General features: G+C 41.3%; 1 protein-coding gene across 1 annotated transcript; it reads right to left on the minus strand.

Annotated features, from left to right (window-relative positions):
- Positions 1 to 964: 964 nt before the first annotated feature.
- naf1 (nuclear assembly factor 1 homolog (S. cerevisiae)) lies at positions 965 to 10,816 on the minus strand. Its single transcript, XM_060903339.1, has 9 exons — positions 10,677 to 10,816; positions 9,488 to 10,017; positions 6,550 to 6,703; positions 6,300 to 6,393; positions 6,051 to 6,133; positions 5,755 to 5,915; positions 5,557 to 5,608; positions 2,452 to 2,551; positions 965 to 2,377 (listed from the first exon to the last, which is right to left on the minus strand). Exons 1-9 carry the CDS (start codon positions 10,713 to 10,715, stop codon positions 2,055 to 2,057), a joined length of 1,536 nt encoding a protein of 511 aa, XP_060759322.1. The 5' UTR covers positions 10,716 to 10,816; the 3' UTR covers positions 965 to 2,054.
- Positions 10,817 to 24,401: the final 13,585 nt, after the last annotated feature.

Here is a 24,401-nt window from a genome sequence, read left to right on the forward strand (position 1 = left end):
TAATTAGTAAAGCCTTGGAGCATTTCTTTAAGAGTGTTTGATCTTGTGTACACATAAAAAAATAATCACAAATTGTATTGAGGCCTTGTTTTTTTTATTAATTTTTTAAAGAAAGAAAGAAACTGCAAATTTTCCAGTGCAGAGATTGTCTGATTTATCTGTACTTTTCCTTGTTGCTGGACTGGTATCAAGAAGAAGAAGAACTTTATTTATCACACACACTTAAGCACAGTGAAATTCCTCTCTGCATTTAACCCATCTGAAGCAGTGGTCACACACATGAGCAATGAGCGCACACACACACACACCCAGAGCAGTGGGCAGCTATGCAACAGCACTCGGGGAGCAGTTGGGGGTTTAGGTGCCTTCCTCAAAGGCACTTCAGCCCAAGGCCACCCCATGTTAACCTAACCACATCTTTGGACTGTGGTGGAAACCGGAGCACCCAAAGGAAACCCACACAGACACGGGGAGAACATGCAAACTCTACACAGAAAGGCCCCCGTCGGCCACCGGGCTCGGGCCCAGAACCTTCTTGCTGTGAGGCGACAGTGCTAACCACTACACCACCGTGCCACCCGTATGTTTTGTACTTTAATATGTATTTTTTTTATTTTTCCCGGGAAAAGCTTTAAAAGATACATCAGTGGTCCTTATAAGGTTCAACTGTATACGCTACCGTTCAAAAGTTTGGGGTCACCCAGACAATTTTGTGTTTTCCATGAAAAGTCACACTTTTATTTACCACCATAAGTTGTAAAATGAATAGAAAATATAGTCAAGACATTTTTCTGGCCATTTTGAGCATTTAATCGACCCCACAAATGTGATGCTCCAGAAACTCAATCTGCTCAAAGGAAGGTCAGTTTTATAGCTTCTCTAAAGAGCTCAACTGTTTTCAGCTGTGCTAACATGATTGTACAAGGGTTTTCTAATCATCCATTAGCCTTCTGAGGCAATGAGCAAACACATTGTACCATTAGAACACTGGAGTGAGAGTTGCTGGAAATGGGCCTCTATACACCTATGGAGATATTGCACCAAAAACCAGACATTTGCAGCTAGAATAGTCATTTACCACATTAGCAATGTATAGAGTGGATTTCTGATTAGTTTAAAGTGATCTTCATTGAAAAGAACAGTGCTTTTCTTTCAAAAATAAGGACATTTCAAAGTGACCCCAAACTTTTGAACGGTAGTGTATCTTAAATTATTTTTAAAGCTACAGCTCTAGCTGTCTTTGTCAGAGACTTGGCCTAGTGGAGCTTGATGCTGACCTTCGATACAAGTGCCTACAGTGGTTTGACCACGTCCGTCGGAGCACCTCTTGTATTGGAAGGGTCATGTCCCAGCAGGTGGATATATCAAGCAAAAAGGGCCGCCCCTGCAAGACCTGGTGTGAACTGGTCAACCAGGACCTCAAGAAGTGGTGCCTTACACCCAAAGACACTTTAGACAGGGACTTCTGGAAGAAGGAATTACGGACTTGCCATGCAGCGTCCAACACACCAGTGGTGTTTACGTGACGTTAAACCGGATAGTGAGTGAGTGACACTATATTCTTATTTCCAGGTGGAAGATACATAAAGATCCAAAAACATGTCATCTGTTTAGTGCGCTAAAAGTCTGTATCTGTATTCAGATTTAAGGCCAACGTGAGTATGTCCTCTCCTTATTTTTAATATATATATTTTTTCATCCTAGGGGTTCCCAGTCCCAGTACACAGCTCTCATCTGAACAAAATGTCCTGTGAGGAAAAATGACAGCATGCCTCCTATCCTGTATTCATTTACAACAAATTCTCTGTTCGTTGCCAATAACGTCATGACATTCTGTCAGAACTACAGCGACAAGGAAAAGTACAGACTGGTACCGCTATTTCTGAAGACTGTGTGCACTGGAACACGCCCAGAAGAATTACAAAAAAAAAAAATTTCAACTTTATCATTTCTCAATACGCACATCCACCACAATACTTTAATGAAGTTTCAGTCAAAACCTCTTTATTTCCACATCAGCTCTCAGACAGTCCAGCTCTGAGTTTTCTGTTCTGTTAGTTTGATGGCGGTGGTGGTGGTGGAGGGGGTGGAGGGAAGAACATGGGTCCTGGGTAAGGGCAGGGGTGCCAGGGGTCCATGCTCATGTGAGGAGGTGGGGCCTGGGGGTATGGAGAGTACCCATGACCTCGGAAGGGAGGTCGGTATGGGTCAGGAGGGTGGTGCATGAAGTCCTGTTGAAAGTGAGGATTGGCGTGATAGTTAGCGTGGAAGCCACCATGATGCTCGTGATGCGCAGGCCGGCCGCGTGGTGAGTTCCTGTTCTGCCGGGGTTTTCTCCTTGGGGGAGGTGGAGGTCTACCAGCAAAGGATTCACTATCTGCTGAGAGAAAATAGTGTGTGAGAGAATTTTCCAGAAACTAGAAGATAGTTATGAGCAGTGAAAATCAGCACCTGAGTCTGACTCTTCTTGTTTCTGCTGCTGTGGTCTCCTCTGGGACTTCAGCTTCTGCTTGGCCATCCTCTCCTGCTCATCATCACTGAAATCCAGGGCCTACACACACACAAACACACACCATCATCTTCTCAAAGAACCAGACATGGAAACTCAACAATTAGCATTGTAGTTCTAATTAATTCTTGGCTGTCCAGACCTAGTTATTTATATTTGCTTGAGGTATAAGATTAAGAGCTAATTTACGTGAACTACACTACCGTTCAAAAGTTTGGGGTCACCCAGACAATTTTGTGTTTTCCATGAAAAGTCACACTTTTATTTACCACCATAAGTTGTAAAATGAATAGAAAATATAGTCGAGACAGTTTTCTGGCCATTTTGAGCATTTAATCGACCCCACAAATGTGATGCTCCAGAAACTCAATCTGCTCAAAGGAAGGTCAGTTTTATAGCTTCTCTAAAGAGCTCAACTGTTTTCAGCTGTGCTAACATGATTGTACAAGGGTTTTCTAATCATCCATTAGCCTTCTGAGGCAATGAGCAAACACATTGTACCATTAGAACACTGGAGTGAGAGTTGCTGGAAATGGGCCTCTATACACCTATGGAGATATTGCACCAAAAACCAGACATTTGCAGCTAGAATAGTCATTTACCACATTAGCAATGTATAGAGTGCATTTCTGATTAGTTTAAAGTGATCTTCATTGAAAAGAACAGTGCTTTTCTTTCAAAAATAAGGACATTTCAAAGTGACCCCAAACTTTTGAACGGTAGTGTGTGTGTATATATGGGTCCGTCTCAGAAACTGGTCTCTCATTTGGGACATTATGGTCAAAAAATAAAATTTCTAATTTTCCTTTTTTTTTTGCATACACTGGCCACTAGGCGGTGTGTATGACTGGTAATTCCTAAGACTGGCCACGAGGTGGTGTGTATGACTGGTGGTACATGTACGCATACACGCCACAAAAAATCGACTCGATGGGTTTACCTTTTTTTTTTTTTTTAGGTATGGTGCTCCGCTGGGAGCGCCGCTAAAAACCTGTATAAATAGGGGACGACATAGGCGGCAAAATGTAGTTTTTTTCCTGCCATGGAAGTGCACTTGTATACCGAGGAGGAAGCCATTTGCACTACAGCCATGAATGAGGATTCAAAATGGCGCTCTCGTTTTCTGTTAAAATTTGGTGAAGAAAAAAATCAATATATTATTTACCAGCTTCAGGTCGGTCTGTATGGTGAAATACCGTGACCTCAGCCTTGAATACTGACCTCGGCCCAGAGGGCCTCAGTCAGGACTTTCAAGACCTCAGTAATGGTATTTCACGATACGGACCTCCCAGCTGGTAAATAACATATTTATTCTATCCACATTCACTGGATATGAGCAATCACGTGCTCTGATTGGCTACTCTACTACTATGATATCAGCTCATATACCGTGAGTAGAGAAAAACAAAATGGCGGAGCGTTTTGCTGAACCAATTGAGGACAAAAGAAAAATAACTTTACTCAAAAACAAAACCCCAAAAAATTTTTAAAAAAATAAGGCAACAAAATATGGAATGAAAGTATCTGATGGTAAGAACGTCTCTTTTTTTATTTTTCAAGAATTATTATTATAGCATTTTTCACAAATTGCTACCGTCATTTTGCAGGTTTGTTTACATTCTAAGCGGAAATTATTTTATTGGACGTTTTGTATAAAGTTTTTATTTCTCGAATTTGAAAAAAAAATACAAAAATGCTCCGTTTCTCAAAATTCAGTAGACATCGATAGAACGAAAGAGTTATTCCACTCAATCTTGTCGTACATGGCTTATAGCTGACTGAGTGCGACGCGCCTCGTCGGCTATCAGCTCATGTACGATTCGATTTCGTGGAATAACTGTTAAATGCAAGTACTCATACTTAGTCTGAAATTTTTTTTTTAATAAAATAAATAAAAAATATGATCCTGATGTATCTCGAGTTTCAACTTTTATCAACTTCCAGTTCCAACTAAAGGTGCAGAACTGTTTTTTTTTTTTGCTTGTTTTTTTTTTAAATCCCAATCCCACCAGCCCCCAAACAAACTCTGACCAATCCCACCTGCTCCCATAGTTATGGTGCATTCCATTTGTACTGGGAAGTCGGGATTTCCGAGTCTTTCTGAATGCCCCCTGAAGTCAGATTACTGAATCGGAAAGTAGGAGTAACTCACCAACCCCATCTTCAAAACCCAAGATGGCTGCTCCATACATCAACAGTAGGAGAAAGCTATAATAATACTGTTTAATATAAATACGGAAATGATTATTGGAAATCGTGCACGCTGATTGCTCGAGAAATTCGTGACCAAGAGAAAAAGCTAAGGAAGAATTACAAATGATGAAAGAAAACGCTGCTCCTAAAAGCAACAAAGATGCTACGAAGTTTGGTCTCAAACTATTCAAAGATAAGGTGTAATTGGGATTTATTCGATCTATTTCAAAACAAAGTACTTTATGTGACTCGGCGTAGATAAGTGACAAGTCTGGCCACGCCTTTATTACACTTGCATGCCACTTTTGAAATCTGAAATTAATTTTTTTAATACAATTTTTCAAAAATGATCACCTGTGTATTTATACTTAAACAATTGTCCGCTTCAGGCTAGGTGAATAATAACTTCAACCTCGTCTTGGTTCACCAATATTCACTTCGCCTTTGGTGAATAACTTAATTATTACACTTCTTTTTTATTTGTGTCTCATTAAATCAGTTGTATGCACAGTACTGTCCACAGAGAGAAGTTAGACATGTTGCTATCATGTTTGTATGCACAAAATATCATGTAATACATCGTTGTTGACTGGTATTACTAGTACCAATGGTTAACCTGGCTAAACTGGTATTGCTAATTGCTGGTATTAGTTTTCAGACTTCTTGTACTAGAACGCGGTGAACTCGGGCGTGGCGTAATTCCCAGCCTCAACTTCCGAGGTAAATGGAATGCAGCATTAATCAGGTGTGTTTGGATGTCGAAGACCTTGACATTGTCCTTCCACAGCCAATCACTGTACCATTGGTAAACACTTCCGTAGGGACTAATGAACGTACCAGAGATTCACACTTACCTCTGGCGGTGGCTCCTGGTCGTTTTTCCAAGAAGCATCAGATCCTTTAATTCTGTAGTCATAAAAAAGAAAGAAAGAAAAATAAATAAATAAATCAGAAGATCAAACAAATGGAAAAACTAAAAAGAAAAAAGAAAACCCCAACCGTCCAAGTCTAAAATTCATAAACAGCAACAATCTATAAAACGAGTTACTCACTGCTTGATCTTTTCCACAAAGATGTACTCAGTGAAGTCTTTGATTTTGGGGGCAAAGTAAACCGGCTGCTTTATTTTGAGATCCTTCTGTTCGATGTCCTCCTGAGCGTTGAATCTCAGGATGTAATAGGGCTGGCACACCGGACCAAAGACTTCAAACACCTAGGGGGAAAAAAAACAGATCAAAAGACTGTTGTGCGTATTTTTTATTTTTATCATCTCACAGCTGGTCATGTCATTCAGAAAAAAGAAAAAATTCCTAAAAGCATATGAAATTTACGAGTGGAGAACACGCACCCTGCCGATCGACACCCTGTCCTTGTTGAATAACACGCTGTCGTCGTTCAGGGGTGGAGTGTCCTTTTTAGACTCAATAATAACTAGAAAATGCAAAAAACAAACATGCAAACGAATAAAAGTTGTTCGTAATGTTCCCCGTGATCACTCACAGAGCTAATGAGCCAGGTCACACTGTAACCATGGCAACTGTCGGATCAATTTCATCTCTAAGTTGTGATTCATGGATTTGGGTCTTTGTAAATATACCGAGTTGATCCACGATGCTGGAGATGATTCCAACTGGCTCCATGTCGGTACCTTCCGGAAGGCTGATGGTCAGATTTTCCACTGCGGGAAGGTCCTGCACACAATTCAGCCCAAAATGACTTCCAAACGGCGAAGACAGTGCTATATTTCTAGTAAAAAAGGATTTTTTTTATATTCTAACCGGATGGTTTTTACATGAGCTGCTGCACATTCAGCACTGATCCTGAGAACACTGCACAGGCTCGCTCACCTCAATAAGCAGCTCATCCTGAGTTCTCACTGGTGCTGTTTTTTTCCCAGGAGCAACTACATCTTCATCTTCCTCAAATTCATTTGTCACCGGAATAACGGGGTCCGATGAGGAAGAGGATGAAGAAGATGTAGATGAAGATGAGTCCGAGTCACTGATAAAAGAAGAAAGCGTTCCATTTTAGACTTACATGCTATTATTTAGTAATACAGTGATGCTTGAAAGTTTTTGAACCCTTTAGAATTTTCTACATTTCTGCATAAATATGACCTAAAACATCATCAGATTTTCACACAAGTCCTAAAAGTAGATAAAGAGAACCCAGTTAAACAAATGAGACAAAAATATTATACTTGGCCATTTATTTATTGAGGAAAATGATCCAATATTACATATCTGTGAGTGGCAAAAGTATGTGAACCTCTAGGATTAGCAGTTAATTTGAAGGTGAAATTAGAGTCGGGTGTTTTCAATCAATGGGATGACAATCAGATGTGAGTGGGCACCCTGTTTTATTTAAAGAACAGGGATCTATCAAAGTCTGATCTTCATAACACGTTTGTGGAAGTGTATCATGGCATGAACAAAAGAGATTTCTAAGGCCCTCAGAAAAAGCGTTGTTGATGCTCATCAGGCTGGAAAAGGTTACAAAACCATCTCTAAAGAGTTTGGACTCCACCAATCCACAGTCAGACAGATTGTGTACAAATGGAGGAAATTTAAGACCATTGTTACCCTCCCCAGAAGTGGTCGACCAGCAAAGATCACTCCAAGAGCAAGGCGTGTAATAGTCGGCGAGGTCACAAAGGACCCCAGGGTAACTTCTAAGCAACTGAAGGCCTCTCTCACATTGGCTAATGTTAATGTTCATGAGTCCACCTCATGGAGAACACTGAACAACAATGGTGTGCATGGCAGGGCTGCAAGGAGAAAGCCACTGCTCTCCAAAAAGAACATTGCTGCTCATCTGCAGTTTGCTAAAGATCACATGGACAAGCCAGAAGGCTATTGGAAAAATGTTTTGTGGATGGATGAGACCAAAATAGAACTTTTTGGTTTAAATGAGAAGCGTTATATTTGGAGAAAGGAAAACACTGCATTCCAGCATAAGAACCTTATCCCATCTGTGAAACATGGTGGTGGTAGTATCATGGTTTGGGCCTGTTTTGCTGCATCTGGGCCAGGACGGCTTGCCATCATTGATGGAACAATGAATTCTGAATTATATCAGCGAATTCTAAAGGAAAATGTCAGGACATCTGTCCATGAACTGAATCTCAAGAGAAGGTGGGTCATGCAGCAAGAAAACCACCCCAGGCACACAAGTCGTTCTACCAAAGAATGGTTAAAGAAGAATAAAGTTAATGTTTTGGAATGGCCAAGTCAAAGTCCTGACTTTAATCCAATTGAAATGTTGTGGAAGGACCTGAAGCGAGCAGTTCATGTGAGGAAACCCACCAACATCCCAGAGTTGAAGCTGTTCTGTACGGAGGAACGGGCTAAAATTCCTCCAAGCCGGTGTGCAGGACTGATCAACAGTTACCGCAAACATTTAGTTGCAGTTATTGCTGCACAAGGGGGTCACACCAGATACTGAAAGCAAAGGTTCACATACTTTTGCCACTCACAGATATGTAATATTGGATCATTTTCCTCAATAAATAAATGACCAAGTATAATATTTTTGTCTCATTTGTTTAACTGGGTTCTCTTTATCTACTTTTACGACTTGTGTGAAAATCTGATGTTTTAGGTCATATTTATGCAGAAATATAGAAAATTCTAAAGGGTTCACAAACTTTCAAGCACCACTGTGTATGAAAAATAAATATTGAAAAAGAAATGTATCAAAATTTCCTGGGCCATATTTAATTTATTTTATTTCACTTTTTTTTTTTACAAAAGTATAATTGTAACTAGAGGAGGGTTGCTGGTCGTGTACCCACCATAAATCCCATATCACATCACAACACTGATAGAACACTGTAGCCTTATAATGATGTTTGATATGTAAATAATGTCTGAAGTGGGGTGCAAAAGTTTTCACTTCCCAGCTTAAAGGAAAACCAACACCATTATTGTCAGTTATATAGATAAAAGAAAGAGAGATTTATAAAGATCTGACTTTGTCTGCTTAATTTGTTCCTAAAAGTATTGCCGCTTTTCCACTACCAACGCGGCTGAGTTGGGCTGAGCCGTGCCGTGCTGAGTTGGGCTGAGCCGTGCCGTGCTGAGTTGGGCTGAGCCGTGCCGTGCTGAGTTGGGCTGAGCCGTGCCGTGCTGAGTTGGGCTGAGTCGAGCTGAGTGGGGCTGTTGGAGTTGCATTTCGACTACAACCGCGCTGAACTGTGCTGGCTGGAAGTGGGTGGACACATTGGGTGGAGTTAGCGAAAGTGGGTGGACGTCACGTGATGTCGTTAGGCGGCGCAAACAGTGACATCAGTGACCTTTTAAGCGGTAGTCTCACGACCCGGATAGTAAACAATAAACATGGAGGACATGGAGTCGTTAGTGTTGCTGGTCTTGGTGCTGTGGCTTGTTGTCACCGACAACGCCAACAGATACTGGCAAGAGCGTATAGATGAGGCGAGGCGCATAAGGCTTCAGAAATTCTCGTAATTCTTCTTCTTCTGGGTTTACGGTGTTTACAGATCCCAGCGTGCTCGCGGGGCGTGTGGGCATGTGAGGACACTCCTCCTCACCAATCAGTGCACAGGGGAGTGTCTCCTCACGCCCCTAGCCCCACTCGGCTCGGTTTGGCTCACTTCAGCCCCACTCCAAAACCGTGCGAGTTTTGGGTGCTGAGTAGGGCTGAAGCGAGCCCAGTGGCGCCGCTCTGAGGTAGTCGAAACGCGAGCCGTGTTGGGCTGAAGTGAGCTGAAAAAGGGTAGTGGAAAAGGGCCATATGTAAACTTGTGTGTGTTATATGTTATGTTACCTCTCCGAGAGCTCGTCTGAGCTCTCATCTCTATACTGAATGCTCAGCAGAGCCAGAGACCCTCCTCCCCCTCCTCCAAAGACAGGCTTCACTGTGTCGGTGTCTTTCTCTCCAGTCCTCTTCTCAGTGTCAGCGCACTGATCTCCATTCTGTTCAGACACACTCGTCTCCATCTCTTCGTTCTGATTTAGGCTGATCTCTGCTGTTCCCGATTCGGGGACGACGTCGCCTTTCTCGACAGTCCTAATGGAAGATTCAGGGTGCTGATCTCTGTCCTGTTCAGACATGCATGTCTCCATCACCTCGTTCAGGTTTGGAGTGATCTCTGCTGTACGCATCTCAGAACCAACCTCATGGCCCACAGAGTCTTTCTCCACAGTCCCAGTCGTCTCCATTTGTGTAATCAGCCCTGTTACACCAGGATCAGGTACGACTTCATGGCCTTGAGCTGTGGAGCTCTGTGCGTGTGATTCATCTGGTTTCTCACGTTCAGGTAATGGCTTGTCAATTGCTTCATCATCCACTTGACACTGGAAATTAAAAAATAAAAATAAAACAAAATGGACTGGTGACTCTCAATGCATGTTGTCATTGTTATTAAAGTATTATTAAACTATATTAACTTTAAAAATATTAATTTATTATGAAGATTATATTTTATACTTTGTTCCAGCACTTTGCAGAGTTTATATATCAATAAAAAATAATAAATTAATAATTCAATTTCTTCCCACTCAACAAGTCCCGCCTCCTATAATATGATCTGCTAATCGTATGCTGCCGCCTCTGAGTCGCCGCGTCTCATTGGTGTTCGAGTTATAAGTATGAGTTGTTAGCCAATTGTAATCAAGGAGGCGGGATTTGTCGGAATATATAAGTGAGATGAAGTCAGAAACCCGCTTGTTGAATGCAACTTTTTTTTTTTCCGCGCACGTGCGTGTCGGCGGTAACATGGCGGCCGCTACGTTATGATGTAAACCCCTCACAAACTTAACAACGACCGCGTCTGTGTCAGTTTCTATCACAGGTTAAACTTGTTCTCTAGCTGACACCGTTATTAAATGTAATATTTATTAAAAAGAAACACGATCTGAGCTTCACCGCTACCTGAACACAACACAAACATGTTTCACACTCACAGCTCTCCAAGAGTCTAAATACACCGGACATGACGTCATACACGCTTTACCTGACAGGATATCAATCCCTCAGTGTTTGTCGCCTCCATAGGGTTTAGTATTTTCTTGTTAATATTGTTGTATTAAATGCTGTCTCTAATCAACACTGAGACAACCATGATAGCCGCGCGCACTGCGGACACGCCCTCTACAACGCCACTTCCGGATTGTGCTCCGACGCGTTTTTTATTTCAAATTAAAAGTCGGACTATTTCGATCAATTTTTAAAAATAAAGTATATAATTTATTGTATGCGTTAAGGGGAAAAAAGAAAACGTAACATTCCTTCTTTTTGTCTTTCATTCACGCCGTCCCTTCTTTCTTTCTTCTGCCCTTCAATTCTTCCTTTTCATCCTTCCTTCTTTCCTGCCTGCTTTTCATCTTTCTTCCTTTCCTTTCCTTCTTTCCATCCTTCCATATCATCCTTTCCTTGCTACCTTTCCTTCGTTCCTCCTGTTTTTCATGCCTTCTTTCCTTCCATTGACCCTTCTTTCTTTTTAACTTTCTTCATTTCATCTTTCCTTTCTTCTTTCCTTCTTTTTTATTTTTGGTGTTTCCATCCTTACATATCTTCCTCCTGTCATTCATTCATTCATTCATTCATTTTCTTCCTTCCATCCTTTCTTTCTTCTATTCCTTCCTTCCTCCTGTCATTCATTCATTCTTTTCATCTTTTTTCCTTCCATCTTTCCTTTTTCTTCTGTTCCCTCCTTCCTCTCGTCTTCCATTCATTCATTCATTCATTCATTCATTCAGTTCATCTTTCTTCCTTCCATCCTTCCTTCTGTTCCTTCCTTCCTCCTGTCCTTCCTTCATTCATTCATCTTTCTTCCTTCCTTTCTTCTCTTCCTTCCTTCCTCATGTCTTTCTTTTCTTCCGTCTTTTCATCTTTCCTTTTTTCTTCTATTCCTTTCTTCCTTTACCTTTTTCTTCCCTTCCTTCCTTCCTTCCTTCCTTCCTTCCTTCCTTCCTTCATTAATGAATTAATCCCTCCATAGTGAACAGGTTTAGGAAGTGTCTGGTTTATTAAATCTGTCTCTCTTATTTGAGTTTTAATCTTAGCGTTTTAAACAAAACTCAGACTATGGATGATGATGATGATGATGATTATTATTATTATTATTATTATTATATCTTAATGAACCTCGAAACAGGTTCCAAGGAAACATTTACAACTGCATAAAGGCATATAAAATATATAAACTTGTGAGCAGGGCGGCACGGTGGTGTAGTGGTTAGCACTGTCGCCTCACAGCAAGAAGGTTCTGGGTTTGAGCCCAGCTGCTGGCGAGGGCCTTTCTGTGTGGAGTTTGCATGTTCTCCTCATGTCCGCGTGGGTTTCCTCTGGGTGCTCTGGTTTCGTCCACAGTCCAAAGACATGCAGGTTAGGCTAAGTGGTGGCTCTAAATTGACCGTAGGTGTGAATGTGAGCGTGTGAATGCTTGTTTGTCTCTGTGTGTCAGCCCTGCAATGATCTGCCAACTTGTCCAGGGTGTACCCCGCCTCTCACTCATAGCTAGTTGAGATAGGCTTCAGCTTGCCTGCAACCTTGTAGAACAGGATAAGCGGCTGCAGATAATGGATGGATGGATGGATGGAAAATTGTGAGCACAAAAATTTGTATACCCCTAATCTTGAAAGATGATTCCAACAAAACATTTCAGAGTTGAATTGTGAAGCTGTTCTTTTATTATCACATTTATTAGGCCTCTCACATCTTTGGCTGGAATATGAAGAATGAAAATAATATTTCACAATGGTATGCATTTGAGGCGATTCTAAATTAACTGTAGGTGTGAATATCGCCCAAAGTCAGCTGGGATTGGATCCAGCTTCACCTGATGGATAAGCAGAATATAGATAATGGATGGATGAGTGGATGGATCCTGCAACTTATTTTTGAGTTTTCTATGTATTTAATCATGTCACTTTTAAAAGTTTAGTTTGTGGACACACTTTAATCATTACAGAGCTGCCCTCCTGGGGATCAGTCATCATTTCCGGTTCTTCAGGGCTGCAGTCCAGCACTGTTTAGTGATTTCCTGTTAGTTAGTCCCCAGGTTTAGAGAAGACAGAACAGCTGGTAGGTTACACAGATGTGTTCTGCACTGAACACATCTGTGTAACAGTAAAATACAGCCACAAGAGGGCGACACCACACAGTCTATTATCATTTGACACACAGCACTGTTAAATGCTTCATTCTGACTGACCAGAAAGTGTTGATTAATTTCCTATAACAGCAGCTCTGACAGCTGCAAAGTTTATTTTAATACTTTACTGTTTCTATAGCAGCAGCTCATTCACATTGACTTGTATACTGGACACTTTGGATGATTGAAGCCTAATAATACACAGATTCTTTGGTTATTATTTAATAAAGATGTATATTCATGGATATATTCGAGCTGTTTTTTTTTCTCTAATTAGCTTCTTTTTATCACACCATCCTGTTGTTGATTTATTTTCCCCAATAACAGCATGCCCCCAAGTGTTTTATTCCTGACATAAAATTTCCATTCAGAGGACTAAGCTTGACATCTTCCATGTGAAATACAACTGAGTAGAAAGATTTACATCCCTTATGGAAAGAAGAAAAAAGGAAAATGCATCACTATTTTACAGTTAATCTAAAATAAAACCTGAATCAAAAGTTAAAAATGAAAAATTGTTCTGTAACAAGTGTCTGATTCATTTAATAAAAATGTGTACAAACATACATTCATTCAAACATCACTGATGTTATTAAAATATTTAACATCGTACATGCTTTCATACATTTGATGAATAATTTATTGAAATATAAGTGCTGAACATATTAAATACAATGTTCCTTTATTACTTGTGTATATATAGTTTTACTGGGGCGGCACGGTGGTGTAGTGGTTAGCGCTGTCGCCTCACAGCAAGAAGGTTCTGGGTTCGAGCCCTGGGGCCGGCGAGGGCCTTTGTGTGTGGAGTTTGCATGTTCTCCCCGTGTCCGCGTGGGTTTCCTCCGGGTGCTCCGGTTTCCCCCACAGTCCAAAGACATGCAGGTTAGGTTAACTGGTGGCTCTAAATTGACCGTAGGTGTGAATGTGAATGGTTGTCTATGTGTCAGCCCTGTGATGACCTGGCGACTTGTCCAGGGTGTACCCCGCCTTTTGCCCGTAGTCAGCTGGGATAGGCTCCAGCCTGCCTGCGACCCTGTAGAAGGATAAAGCGGCTCGAGATAATGAGATGAGAGATATAGTTTTACTTTTTTAAAAAAAACTTTTGGGACACTCTGTATATGTACAGTATATACAACATTCCATGAAATCGACTCATACATGAGCTGATAGCCGACGAGGCACACAGCGATGAGTTGGTTATAAGCCATGTATGACAAGATTGAGTGGAAAAACTGTTTTATTCTATCCACGTTCACTGGGTTTTGAGAAACGGAGCATTTTTATTTTTATTTTTTGCAAATTCGATAAATAAAAACTTTACACAACACGTCCGACAAAATCATTTCTGCTTAATCGGACTTCTTAAAAACCTATTGATGGCTGCATGAATTGACTTTACTGTTGTTGTTTTTTTGTAGAAAGTGTCGTCTTGCTGTCGTGCCGAGGTATAGAAAAGCTTTAGACGTTTATTTAATTCGTCCTTGGACATTTCAGTGATGTAATTTTCAAACTTCTTTGAGCTTTTGAACAAGTCTAAAAAAAATGCAACAAATTTTAATGCTTAAAGATGAAGAATGTAAACAAACCAGCAAAATGATAGTAGCAGTTTGTGAAAAATGTGATAATAATAATTCTTGAAAAAAAAGATATGTTCTTTCCATCAAATACTTTCATTCCAGATTTTGTTGCTTTTTTTGTATTTTGGGGGGTTTTGTTTTCAAGTAGAATTTTTATTTCATTGTCGGTTGGTTGATCAACATGCTCCGCCATTTTGTTTTTCTCTACTCACAGTATATGAGTTGATAGCCTAATAATAGAGTAGCCATTCAGAGCGTGTGATTGCTCATATCCAGTGAATGTGAATAGAATATGTGTGTGTGTATGTACAGTTAGGTCCATATATATTTGGACACTGACACAAATTTTGGTTTTTTTACCTGTTTACTGAAACCTATTCAATTTATAGTTATATAATGGACATGGACATAAAGTCCAGACTTTCAGCTTTCATTTGAGGGTATCCACATTAAAATTGGATGAAGGGTTTAGGAGTTTCAGCTCCTTAACATGTGCCACCCTGTTTTTAAAGGGACCAAAAGTAATTGGACAATTGACTCAAAGGCTATTTCATGGGCAGGTGCGGGAAATTCCTTCGTTATGTCATTCTCAATTAAGCAGATAAAAGGCCTGGAGTTGATTTGAGGTGTGGTGCTTGCATTTGGAAGATTTTGCTGTGAAGAAAACATGCGGTCAAAGGAGCTCTCCATGCAGGTGAAACAAGCCATCCTTAAGCTGCAAAAACAGAAAAACCCATCCGAGAAATTGCTACAATATTAGGAGTGGCAAAATCTACAGTTTGGTACATCCTGAGAAAGAAGGAAAGAAAGCACTGGTGAACTCATCAATGCAAAAAGACCTGGGCACTCACAGAAGACAACACTGGTGGATGATCGCAGAATAATTTCCATGGTGAAGAGAAACCCCTTCACAACAGCCAACCAAGTGAACAACACTCTCCAGGAGGTAGGCGTATCAATATCCAAATCTACCATAAAGAGAAGACTGGCTGCCAGTGGCACTGGGTCACTAGTGTTTATTGATGATGTGACACAGGACAGAAGCAGCCGGATGAATTCTGAGGTATTCAGAGACATACTGTGTGCTCAAATCCAGCCAAACTGATTGGTCGGCGTTTCATAATACAGATGGACAATGACCCAAAACATAAAGCCAAAGCAACCCAGGAGTTTATTAAAGCAAAGAAGTGGAATATTCTTGAATGGCCAAGTCAGTCACCTGATCTCAACCCAATTGAGCATGCATTTCACTTGTTAAAGACTAAACTTCAGACAGAAAGGCCCACAAACAAACAGCAACTGAAAACTGCTGCAGTAAAGGCCTGGCAGAGCATTAAAAAGGAGGAAACACAGCGTCTGGTGATGTCCATGAGTTCAAGACTTCAGGCAGTCATTGCCAACAAAGGGTTTTCAACCAAGTATTAGAAATGAACATTTTATTTATAATTATTTAATTTGTCCAATTACTTTTGAGCCCCTGAAATGAAGGGATTGTGTTTAAAAAATGCTTTAGTTCCTCACATTTTTATGCAGTCATTTTGTTCAACCCACTGAATTAAAGCTGAAAGTCTGAACTTCAACTGCATCTGAATTGTTTTGTTCAAAATTCATTGTGGTCATGTACAGAACCAAAATTCGAAAAATGTTGTCGCTGTCCAAATATTTATGGATCTAACTGTATACGTATATGCAAGGACACTACATAACCCATATCATATCTCCTGTGCACGTGTGATTATGTTTTTATGCAGACTGTACGAGCTTATCTCTTTCCCTTTATCAGTCTTCCTCTGTGTTATCTGAAATAGAATCCATCGTTCTGCATATCTGCCAAAACCAACATTGAAAATAGCTTCCGTACAGATTTACATTGTTCTTTTTGTGCACTGTGAGCAGATCTTCCATGAGGAATCATCTAAATTGGACAGTGATGGACACGAGACATGTTGCATTCTGATCATCTTGGCAAAACATTCGAGTACTGTTTTCTGCTTCTATAGTCCTGTTAAAATTAACTAGAAAGTCTGATGAGAAAAGAGTTAACTGTGTCACAACTCAGGTCACAACCTGGAAAACAAAATTTGTAGATCATTGGCTCTATTCCAGAAAAGTTCTGATAAGTGTTGTGTTATATTTTTTCACGTATTAACCAAAACTGATAGCTAGAATGGCTAACAGTGCATAAATATACTCAGCAAAAATAAAAACTTGACACTCATTATTTTTCAAATAGTGTTTAGAAACTTTTCTTGAAAGAGTTCTTGTTGTGATTATGGTTAAATGCATTGTCAAGGGCATTACGTCACACATTCATTCTACTGGTCGGGCCTACATAGCACGTGCAAGAGCACTGCACGCTAAAATCACGTTTCCACGTGACACAAGTGACGTGACCTATTGATACACGTGCAATTGATCTCACGGTAGCAGAGTAGAATGTCATCTCAGAAAAACAAGGTTTTATGGTTAATTATTCGTTAATTTGCAATGCCACGACTGTCAAACATTCAGCGTGAACGTGCCATTGGCATGCTGAATACGGGAACATCCGTCACTGACGTTGCGAGGGTTATGGGATGCAGTCAACAGACCATCCATAATCTCCAGACACATCTCCATCAAACTGGCACCACAGCCGACCGCCCCCGTCCTGGTCGGCCACGTGTGATGTCACACGCAGAAGACCGACAGATTGTCTTACGTCATTTGCGTAATCGGTTTGTCACTGCCACATCCACTGGGAATTAATTGTTTGGAGGTCGAGTGACTGCCCAAACCATTCGAAATCGCCTGCGCTCTGCTCTGCATTAAGTTGTGACTCAGAGTTTTTGATCATGGACATTGTTGTCGCATTTCCGGTGGAACCGATTCCATGACAAACATGATCTGTATGCTATAGCATCTTTAATGACACGATAATTGAATACAATCGTTATTTCAAACCTGTTTTCCAAAATGTTCAAATTATTGACTTTGAAACGAGTGTAAAGTTTTTATTTTTGTTGAGTTTACTACTTAACGTTAATGAACATCATGTTTTTTTTTTTCAGAGATAGTACGTGTGTGTGTGTTGAACGTCATCTCATCTCATTATCTCTAGCCGCTTTATCCTTCTACAGGGTCGCAGGCAAGCTGGAGCCTATCCCAGCTGACTATGGGCGAAAGGCGGGGTACACCCTGGACAAGTCGCCAGGTCATCACAGGGCTGACACATAGACACAGACAACCATTCACACTCACATTCACACCTACAGTCAATTTAGAGTCACCAGTTAACCTAATCTGCATGTCTTTGGACTGTGGGGGAAACCGGAGCACCCGGAGGAAACCCACGCGGACACGGGGAGAACATGCAAACTCCGCACAGAAAGGCCCTCGCCAGCCACGGGGCTCGAACCCGGACCTTAAGATATCATCATCTTCGAAGAAAATCAATTTTCAAGAAAATCAGCTGAGAAATTAAATGTTGTGATGTGCAAATTGAAATTAATCCATAGCACACATTTATTTACTGCAAGCTGGCCTAGTGGTTAGCGTGTCCACCTCTTGATTGGGAGATCGTGAGTTCTACTCGCAGTCGGGTCATACCAAAGACCATCATAAAAATGGTACTTACTGCCGTCTGGCAAGGCACGCTGCAATACAGATGTGAGTGGGAGTCAAACTCTCATGGTTACCAGAGGACTAGCCCCCCACTGTAACCCTAGCTGTATAGGCGAGAGGCCGAGGGCTATGGAAACGGAGATCAGCACCACCTCAATGGCCTGCTTAGTACTGGGACAGGAGACTGCCTAGGAAGACCAGGTTCTGGCGTGGGAATGACTTATGACACATTTATTTGGCCTGCAAAGTCATATTTATAGGTTGTTTTACAGTATAATATTTTCAATCCACTGCTCATGCTTCATCACAGAGCTGTGTAACACACAAGAAAGAGCTATCTGTCCTCTTCTATATACATGGGCTCACAGAGAGCGTGGCCAATTTTTTTTTTTTTTTTACCTTCAAGTCAACATGAACGACATGGTATGTGTTCAAGTGGTTTGAATAGGGAAAAAATGGACAAGTGAAAAAAAATTTTTTTCATATCATCAACGACAAAATATTTAAGCTGACGAAAAGAAAATGGAACCGTTAAAGTGCATATTTTGGACCAATTTCATGTTTTTTTATATGAAAGTATGTCCCTTTACACGCTCATCCAGAAGGGTAATTTTGCACAAGGCCATCTGTCTACAGCAGAAAAAAAAAAAAAACGCGTCTGGAAAAATCCCAAGGGAGTCTGGAGCCGGATTCGTGACGTCACCTGCGGAAGCGCCAGCAGGCTGCGCGAGCTTTGCACGGTTTCAGTGCACAGCCTGTGTAGACCAAGCGCTCCCATTTCTCTCTCATTGTCCGGTCTTTTGGGAAACGATGAGTACTAATCCCATCAAGATTGGTGTTGCTACACCCTCCTACGATACATCTGTTAACCATTTTAATAATTATGTGATAACGTTGAAGAAATGTGCAGAAAACCACCAGGTCGTTTTCTCATAAACAAACCAGTGCTGACGTAGGATTCAGAAGGAGGCGTCCCGCACGTGATGTCACGAAAATCAATGTTTGCCGGGAAATCCAAATGCCAAGTTTTTTCAGAGGCGGACCAATTCGCCTCAAATGGCTTGATTTCAACTGGATTTTTCTGGTATTGCGCAAGGTAAAAAAAATGCACAAAATGCAAAATGTGACAGATATTTGACCAAAGTTTAATCTAAAATAGGAGAATTATATTGATCTTGCTCCTGAATTTACCCGTGATATGCAAAGATGCAAAGTTACTACTTTCTACTTACAGTAGGTCTTTCCATCTGGTTTACATATGACATTGATATTCTTGGCCTCCATGACTTTTTGTTCTTGACACAGTAATTCAGGGCTCATTATAGAAAAATATAAGTTCCACAATGTAATCATGACAATGTGGTGATGTTCAAGTATGCGTACTTCATAATTACGATATTTGCAACAAGACTTGAAGACATTGGACTCCTGGCTATAAAGGCAGTGGCATCTACAAGATTAAAACTTGTGGGAGCCCAATAATAGCATAAATTATTTTCTGTTGGACCACTTGGAAGCCACAACTTCATTTCATAGCTGTGAGTTCACACTGCTAAACAGGAACGTCGGGCCTCAATGGAAAATATGGAGATATGTTATCTTAACATGCAAATTGACATAAATGGAATCTGGAGTAAAGTAAAATACACTTATCTGCCCTTATTCGTCCTGCTTATTCGGCTCACTTTGCAGCCATTATACCTATATATTTAGCAGTAGTAAACTGTCATATTATATTATTTATAACATTACAAAAATCAATTTGGCACGATTTCATTTGCAAGTGTTTTGTTTGAAGTTTTCATTTAATGCAACTCTTGATAGTCTTAAACTAAAGCTAATAGAGGCTTTATAAATAAGTTTGACGTGACATGGGTGAGAATATTATGTCCTTTCCATCGAGACGTAGTTGAGTCTAGTGCTTCAAGGAAGATATGATGAAAGTTGCTCCAGCTTTTCTGTTGATCCCCGACAGCTGATTGTAAAAGACCAGTAAGTAATGCAGAAAAAAAACAGTGAGGAAAGAGCGGGATACAGAAAAATACAGTACAACCAGTACAGTGGTGCAATAAGTACAAACAAACATGATTTTGATTCTAACAGTACTTCAATAATTTAAAAATCTATAATGTAGCAAATACAAGTGATTGTTTTTCAATAAGAGCACACCGTGAAGTGCTTTATTTCGTTTATAACATCGCAATTTCATAATGCTGATTAAAAAAATTCTTAAAAACCTATTAGGAAATCAAAGGATAAGAGAGGAAAAGAAAATAAATACATTTTGAAAATATTATATTAAAAAATATTATAAACATGCAGCGGCCACTCCTCCAGGAACACCTCTCCACCCATCCATCCATACAGCCACACAATCAGCCAACCACATGACTCCGATCTCGGCACAGCTGTCAGTGCCAGACTCTCCTGGGAACCCCATGCACAGCAGTCTCTGAAGGAGACCCAGAGCAACTTGAAAAACAAAAACTCCCAGCAAACAGCAGCTCTGCAGGCAGAAAAGCATCTCAAAATGCACAACACACTGAACTCAGAGGCAGGCAAGCTACAACAGCTCCACTCCTATCTGCTGAACTCAAGAATCCAAGGTCACCGTGGGCAAAAGCCCACTGAAACCACAGTCCAAGACTGGAAAAACGTTTGCCTGCTCTTTTGAATTCCAGTTTCTGCAGCAACATGTAACTGGAAGGGTCTGAACACAGCATCAACAGCACAAATCCATGAAGCCAATCTGCCTTCATCAGAGATGGTGGTGCTGTTGGGTTGGGAAAGAGTTTCCCAGCACACATCTGGCTCCTCAGCACTAATCAAGCACTGTCTGAAATCCCCAGCCCATTCGAGCATCGCTGCTGACCATGTGCATCTGCCCCTTACCCCAGGCCTCTGTTCACCATTTCCAGCAAGGTTAAAAAAAATACATATTAAAGTACAAAACATATGGGCTGCACGGTGGTGTAGTGGTTAGCACTGTCGCCTCACAGCAAGAAGGTTCTGGGTTCGAGCCCAATGGCCGACGGGGGCCTTTCTGTGTAAAGTTTACATGTTCTCCCCATGTCTGCGTGGGTTTCCTCCGGGTGCTCCGGTTTCCCCCACAGTTCAAAGATGTGATTAGGTTAACATGGACCAGCCATGGCCAGAGGTTGGGCTGAAGTGCCCTTGAGCAAGGCACCTAACTCCCAACTGCTCCCCAGGTGCTGTAGCTTCTTGGCTTGGCTTGGTTTGGCTGACTAAGAAGATGGATGGAACCTACACTAAGATGCTCCGAGCTGCTCAAAATATGACCTGGCAGCAACATATGGCAAACAAGGACCTGTATGGAAATCTGCAGAAAATATCAACAACAATGATTGCATTTCTCAGGACACTGCTGGAGAAATAAAAATGAAGTTGTATATAAAGTTATCTTGTGGGAACCTACCCATGGCAAGTGCAGTCATGGGCATCCAGCACGCACTTTTATTGACCAAATAGTTGATGACGCAAATCTGGACAAAGAGGATCTATCAAGTGCATTGGATGATTGAGAATTGTGGATAAGTCTGGTTATGAATGTTCGACTGAGGTCACTGCGGTAGGTAGGTGGGTAGGTAGGTAGGGAGGTAGCAGTGGTGAACTATTACTATTGGAGCTGGGACTTCAGCTCAGCCAAAACATAGCCAGACACACCAAAAAAGCAACAGGGCAAAGGATTTTGCAATGGATTAGCAGCGGGCTGCCAGGTAGCTCTGTTATGTGTAGTTGTCGATGTTGATTTTAAAAGTAACTCAGTAAATTACAGAGGGAAAGGAATACTTAAGTCTGAGTGAAAAATACTGGGTCAAGAGTGCGTTGAAGAAGAGTCTGGAGACAGAAAGCTTAGTTTCTCGGTCGTTAGCCTGTGCTTCTTTCTCTCGATAGCACTGGCTTGCTCACTTTATTAGCATTTGCTAAGACTACCAGTGAACGCTACACTGGCTGGAAGGTGACTTCACTGCTACACTGACAGTGCTGACTCACGGTTAAGCTAGCATTGGGCGATATATATTTTTTGCCCTGCCCACTATAAATCACAATCTGATTGGTTAATTCATCTGTCACTTCCTACATAAACATACAGTGGTGCTTGAAAATTTGTGAACCCTTTAGAATTTTCTATATTTCTGCATAAATATGACCTAAATCAACATCAGATTTTCACACAAGTCCTAAAAGTAGATAAAGAGAACCCAGTTAAACAAATGAGGCAAAAATATTATACTTGATCATTTATTTATTGAGGAAAATGATCCAATATTACATATCTGTGAGTGGCAAAAGTATGCGAACCTTTGCTTTCAGTATCTGGCGTGACCCCCTTATGCAACTAAATGTTTCCAGTAACTGTTGATCAGTCCTGCACACCAGCTTGGAGGAATTTTAGCCCATTCGTCCGTACAGAACAGCTTCAACTCTGGGATGTTGGTGGGTTTCCTCACATGAACTGCTCGCTTCAGGTCCTTCCACAACGTTTCAATTGGATTAAGGTCAGGACTTTGACTTGGCCATTCCAAAACATTAAATTTATTCTTCTTTAACCATTCTTTGGTAGAACGACTTGTGTGCTTGGGGTTGTTGTCTTGCTGCATGACCCACCTTCTCTTGAGATTCAGCTCATGGACAGATGTCCTGACATTTTCCTTTAGAATTCGCTGGTATAATTCAAAATTCATTGTTCCATCAATGATGGCAAGCCGTCCTGGCCCAGATGCAGCAAAACAGGCCCAAATCATGATACTACCACCACCATGTTTCACAGATGGGATAAGGTTCTTATGCTGGAATGCAGTATTTTCCTTTCTCCAAACATAATGCTCCTCATTTAAACCAAAAAGCTCTATTTTGGTCTCATCAGTCCACAAAACATTTTTCCAATAGCCTTCTGGTTTGTCCATATGATCTTTAGCAAACTGCAGACAAGCAGCAATGTTCTTTTTGGAGAGCAGTGGCTTTCTCCTGCCATGCACACCATTGTTGTTCAGTGTTCTCCATGAGGTGGACTCATGAACATTAACATTAGCCAATGTGAGAGAGGCCTTCAGTTGCTTAGAAGTTACCCTGGGGTCCTTTGTGACCTCACCGACTATTACACGCCTTGCTCTTGGAGTGATCTTTGTTGGTCAACCACTCCTGGGGAGGGTAACAATGGTCTTGAACTTCCTCCATTTGTACACAATCTGTCTGACTGTGGATTGGTGGAGTCCAAATTCTTGAGAGATAGTTTTTTCACCTTTTCCAGCCTGATGAGCATCAACAACGCTTTTTCTGAGGGCCTTAGAAATCTCCTTTGTTCATGCCATGATACACTTCCACAAATGTGTTATGAAGATCAGACTTTGATAGATCCCTGTTCTTTAAATAAAACAGGGTGCCCACTCACACCTGATTGTCATCCCATTGATTGAAAACACCTGACTCTAATTTCACCTTCAAATTAACTCCTCATCCTAGAGGTTCACATACTTTTGCTACTCACAGATATGTAATACTGGATCATTTTCCTCAATAAATAAATGACCAAGTATAATACTTTTGTCTCATTTGTTTAAAGGTCCCATGGCATGGTGGTTTGTTGATGCTTTAAACGGGCTCATGGAGGCTTCCGGATGTTATATCCGCAGCCTTTCTTGAAATGAACCCTCGGCACGTAAATATAGCCTCCTGGGAGAAAGCCCCATTTCAGCGCTTTTCCCAGTGCGTCATTTTGCTAATGAGAAGCAGGAGGTGGGGAAGGGTAGAGGGTGGGGGCGGGCCATGGGGGGAGGGGGAGGGGCTTGACCAAGCTGCGCACACACATACTCGCTGCTATCAGCGCCTGTAGCCACGCTACTAAGACAAAACCCCGTTCTCCCTCGGACTCCTTTCGTAAACTCAACGTAACACAGAGAACAGAGAGTGAGAGTGTTCGGAGTGGTAGTTTACGAACGTATAATACCCTAGGCTTGAACATGCACTCCATAACCTAAGAGGATAGAAGCAGCAACTACAGCAACATATCACTTATCCAACAGAAGACATGCATTGTGGAGCAATAGTCAAACATAAGCTCATAAGTTACAGTCAATTTCCAGACTAAACTCAGTTTAACAGAGCATGCTGCATGCTCTTTAGTTTTGTAGCGCAGATTACCTGGCTAACTGCAGGAAGCGGTTAGCTGCACAGCTAATGTAGCCATTGCTAGGCTAACGCACCGATTTTAAAACACGGCAAAACGACCAGTTATACACTTACTTGTTCGGTGTTTGTGGCTGATGCGGCAGGGATGCTTGGTACGGACCCAGGCTTCAGTGACAGTTGATGTGCAAAACCTGCCCTGTACTGTCCCAAGTTGTGGAAACATTCCTCAGGAAAATGCTTCCGACAAACATAC

This window comes from Neoarius graeffei, chromosome 21, assembly GCF_027579695.1.
Source record: "Neoarius graeffei isolate fNeoGra1 chromosome 21, fNeoGra1.pri, whole genome shotgun sequence".
NCBI classification, from domain to species: domain Eukaryota; kingdom Metazoa; phylum Chordata; class Actinopteri; order Siluriformes; family Ariidae; genus Neoarius; species Neoarius graeffei.

Coding starts and splice junctions, on each gene's coding strand:
- naf1 (XM_060903339.1), bottom strand. CDS start 10,715: ATGGAGGCGACAAACACTGAGGGATTGATATCCTGTCAG. Junction 5,916..6,050: donor ACAGGGTGTCGATCGGCAGG/GTGCGTGTTCTC, acceptor TTTTCCCCCTAG/GTGTTTGAAGTCTTTGGTCC. Junction 2,552..5,556: donor ACCAGGAGCCACCGCCAGAG/GTAAGTGTGAAT, acceptor GTGTGTGTGTAG/GCCCTGGATTTCAGTGATGA.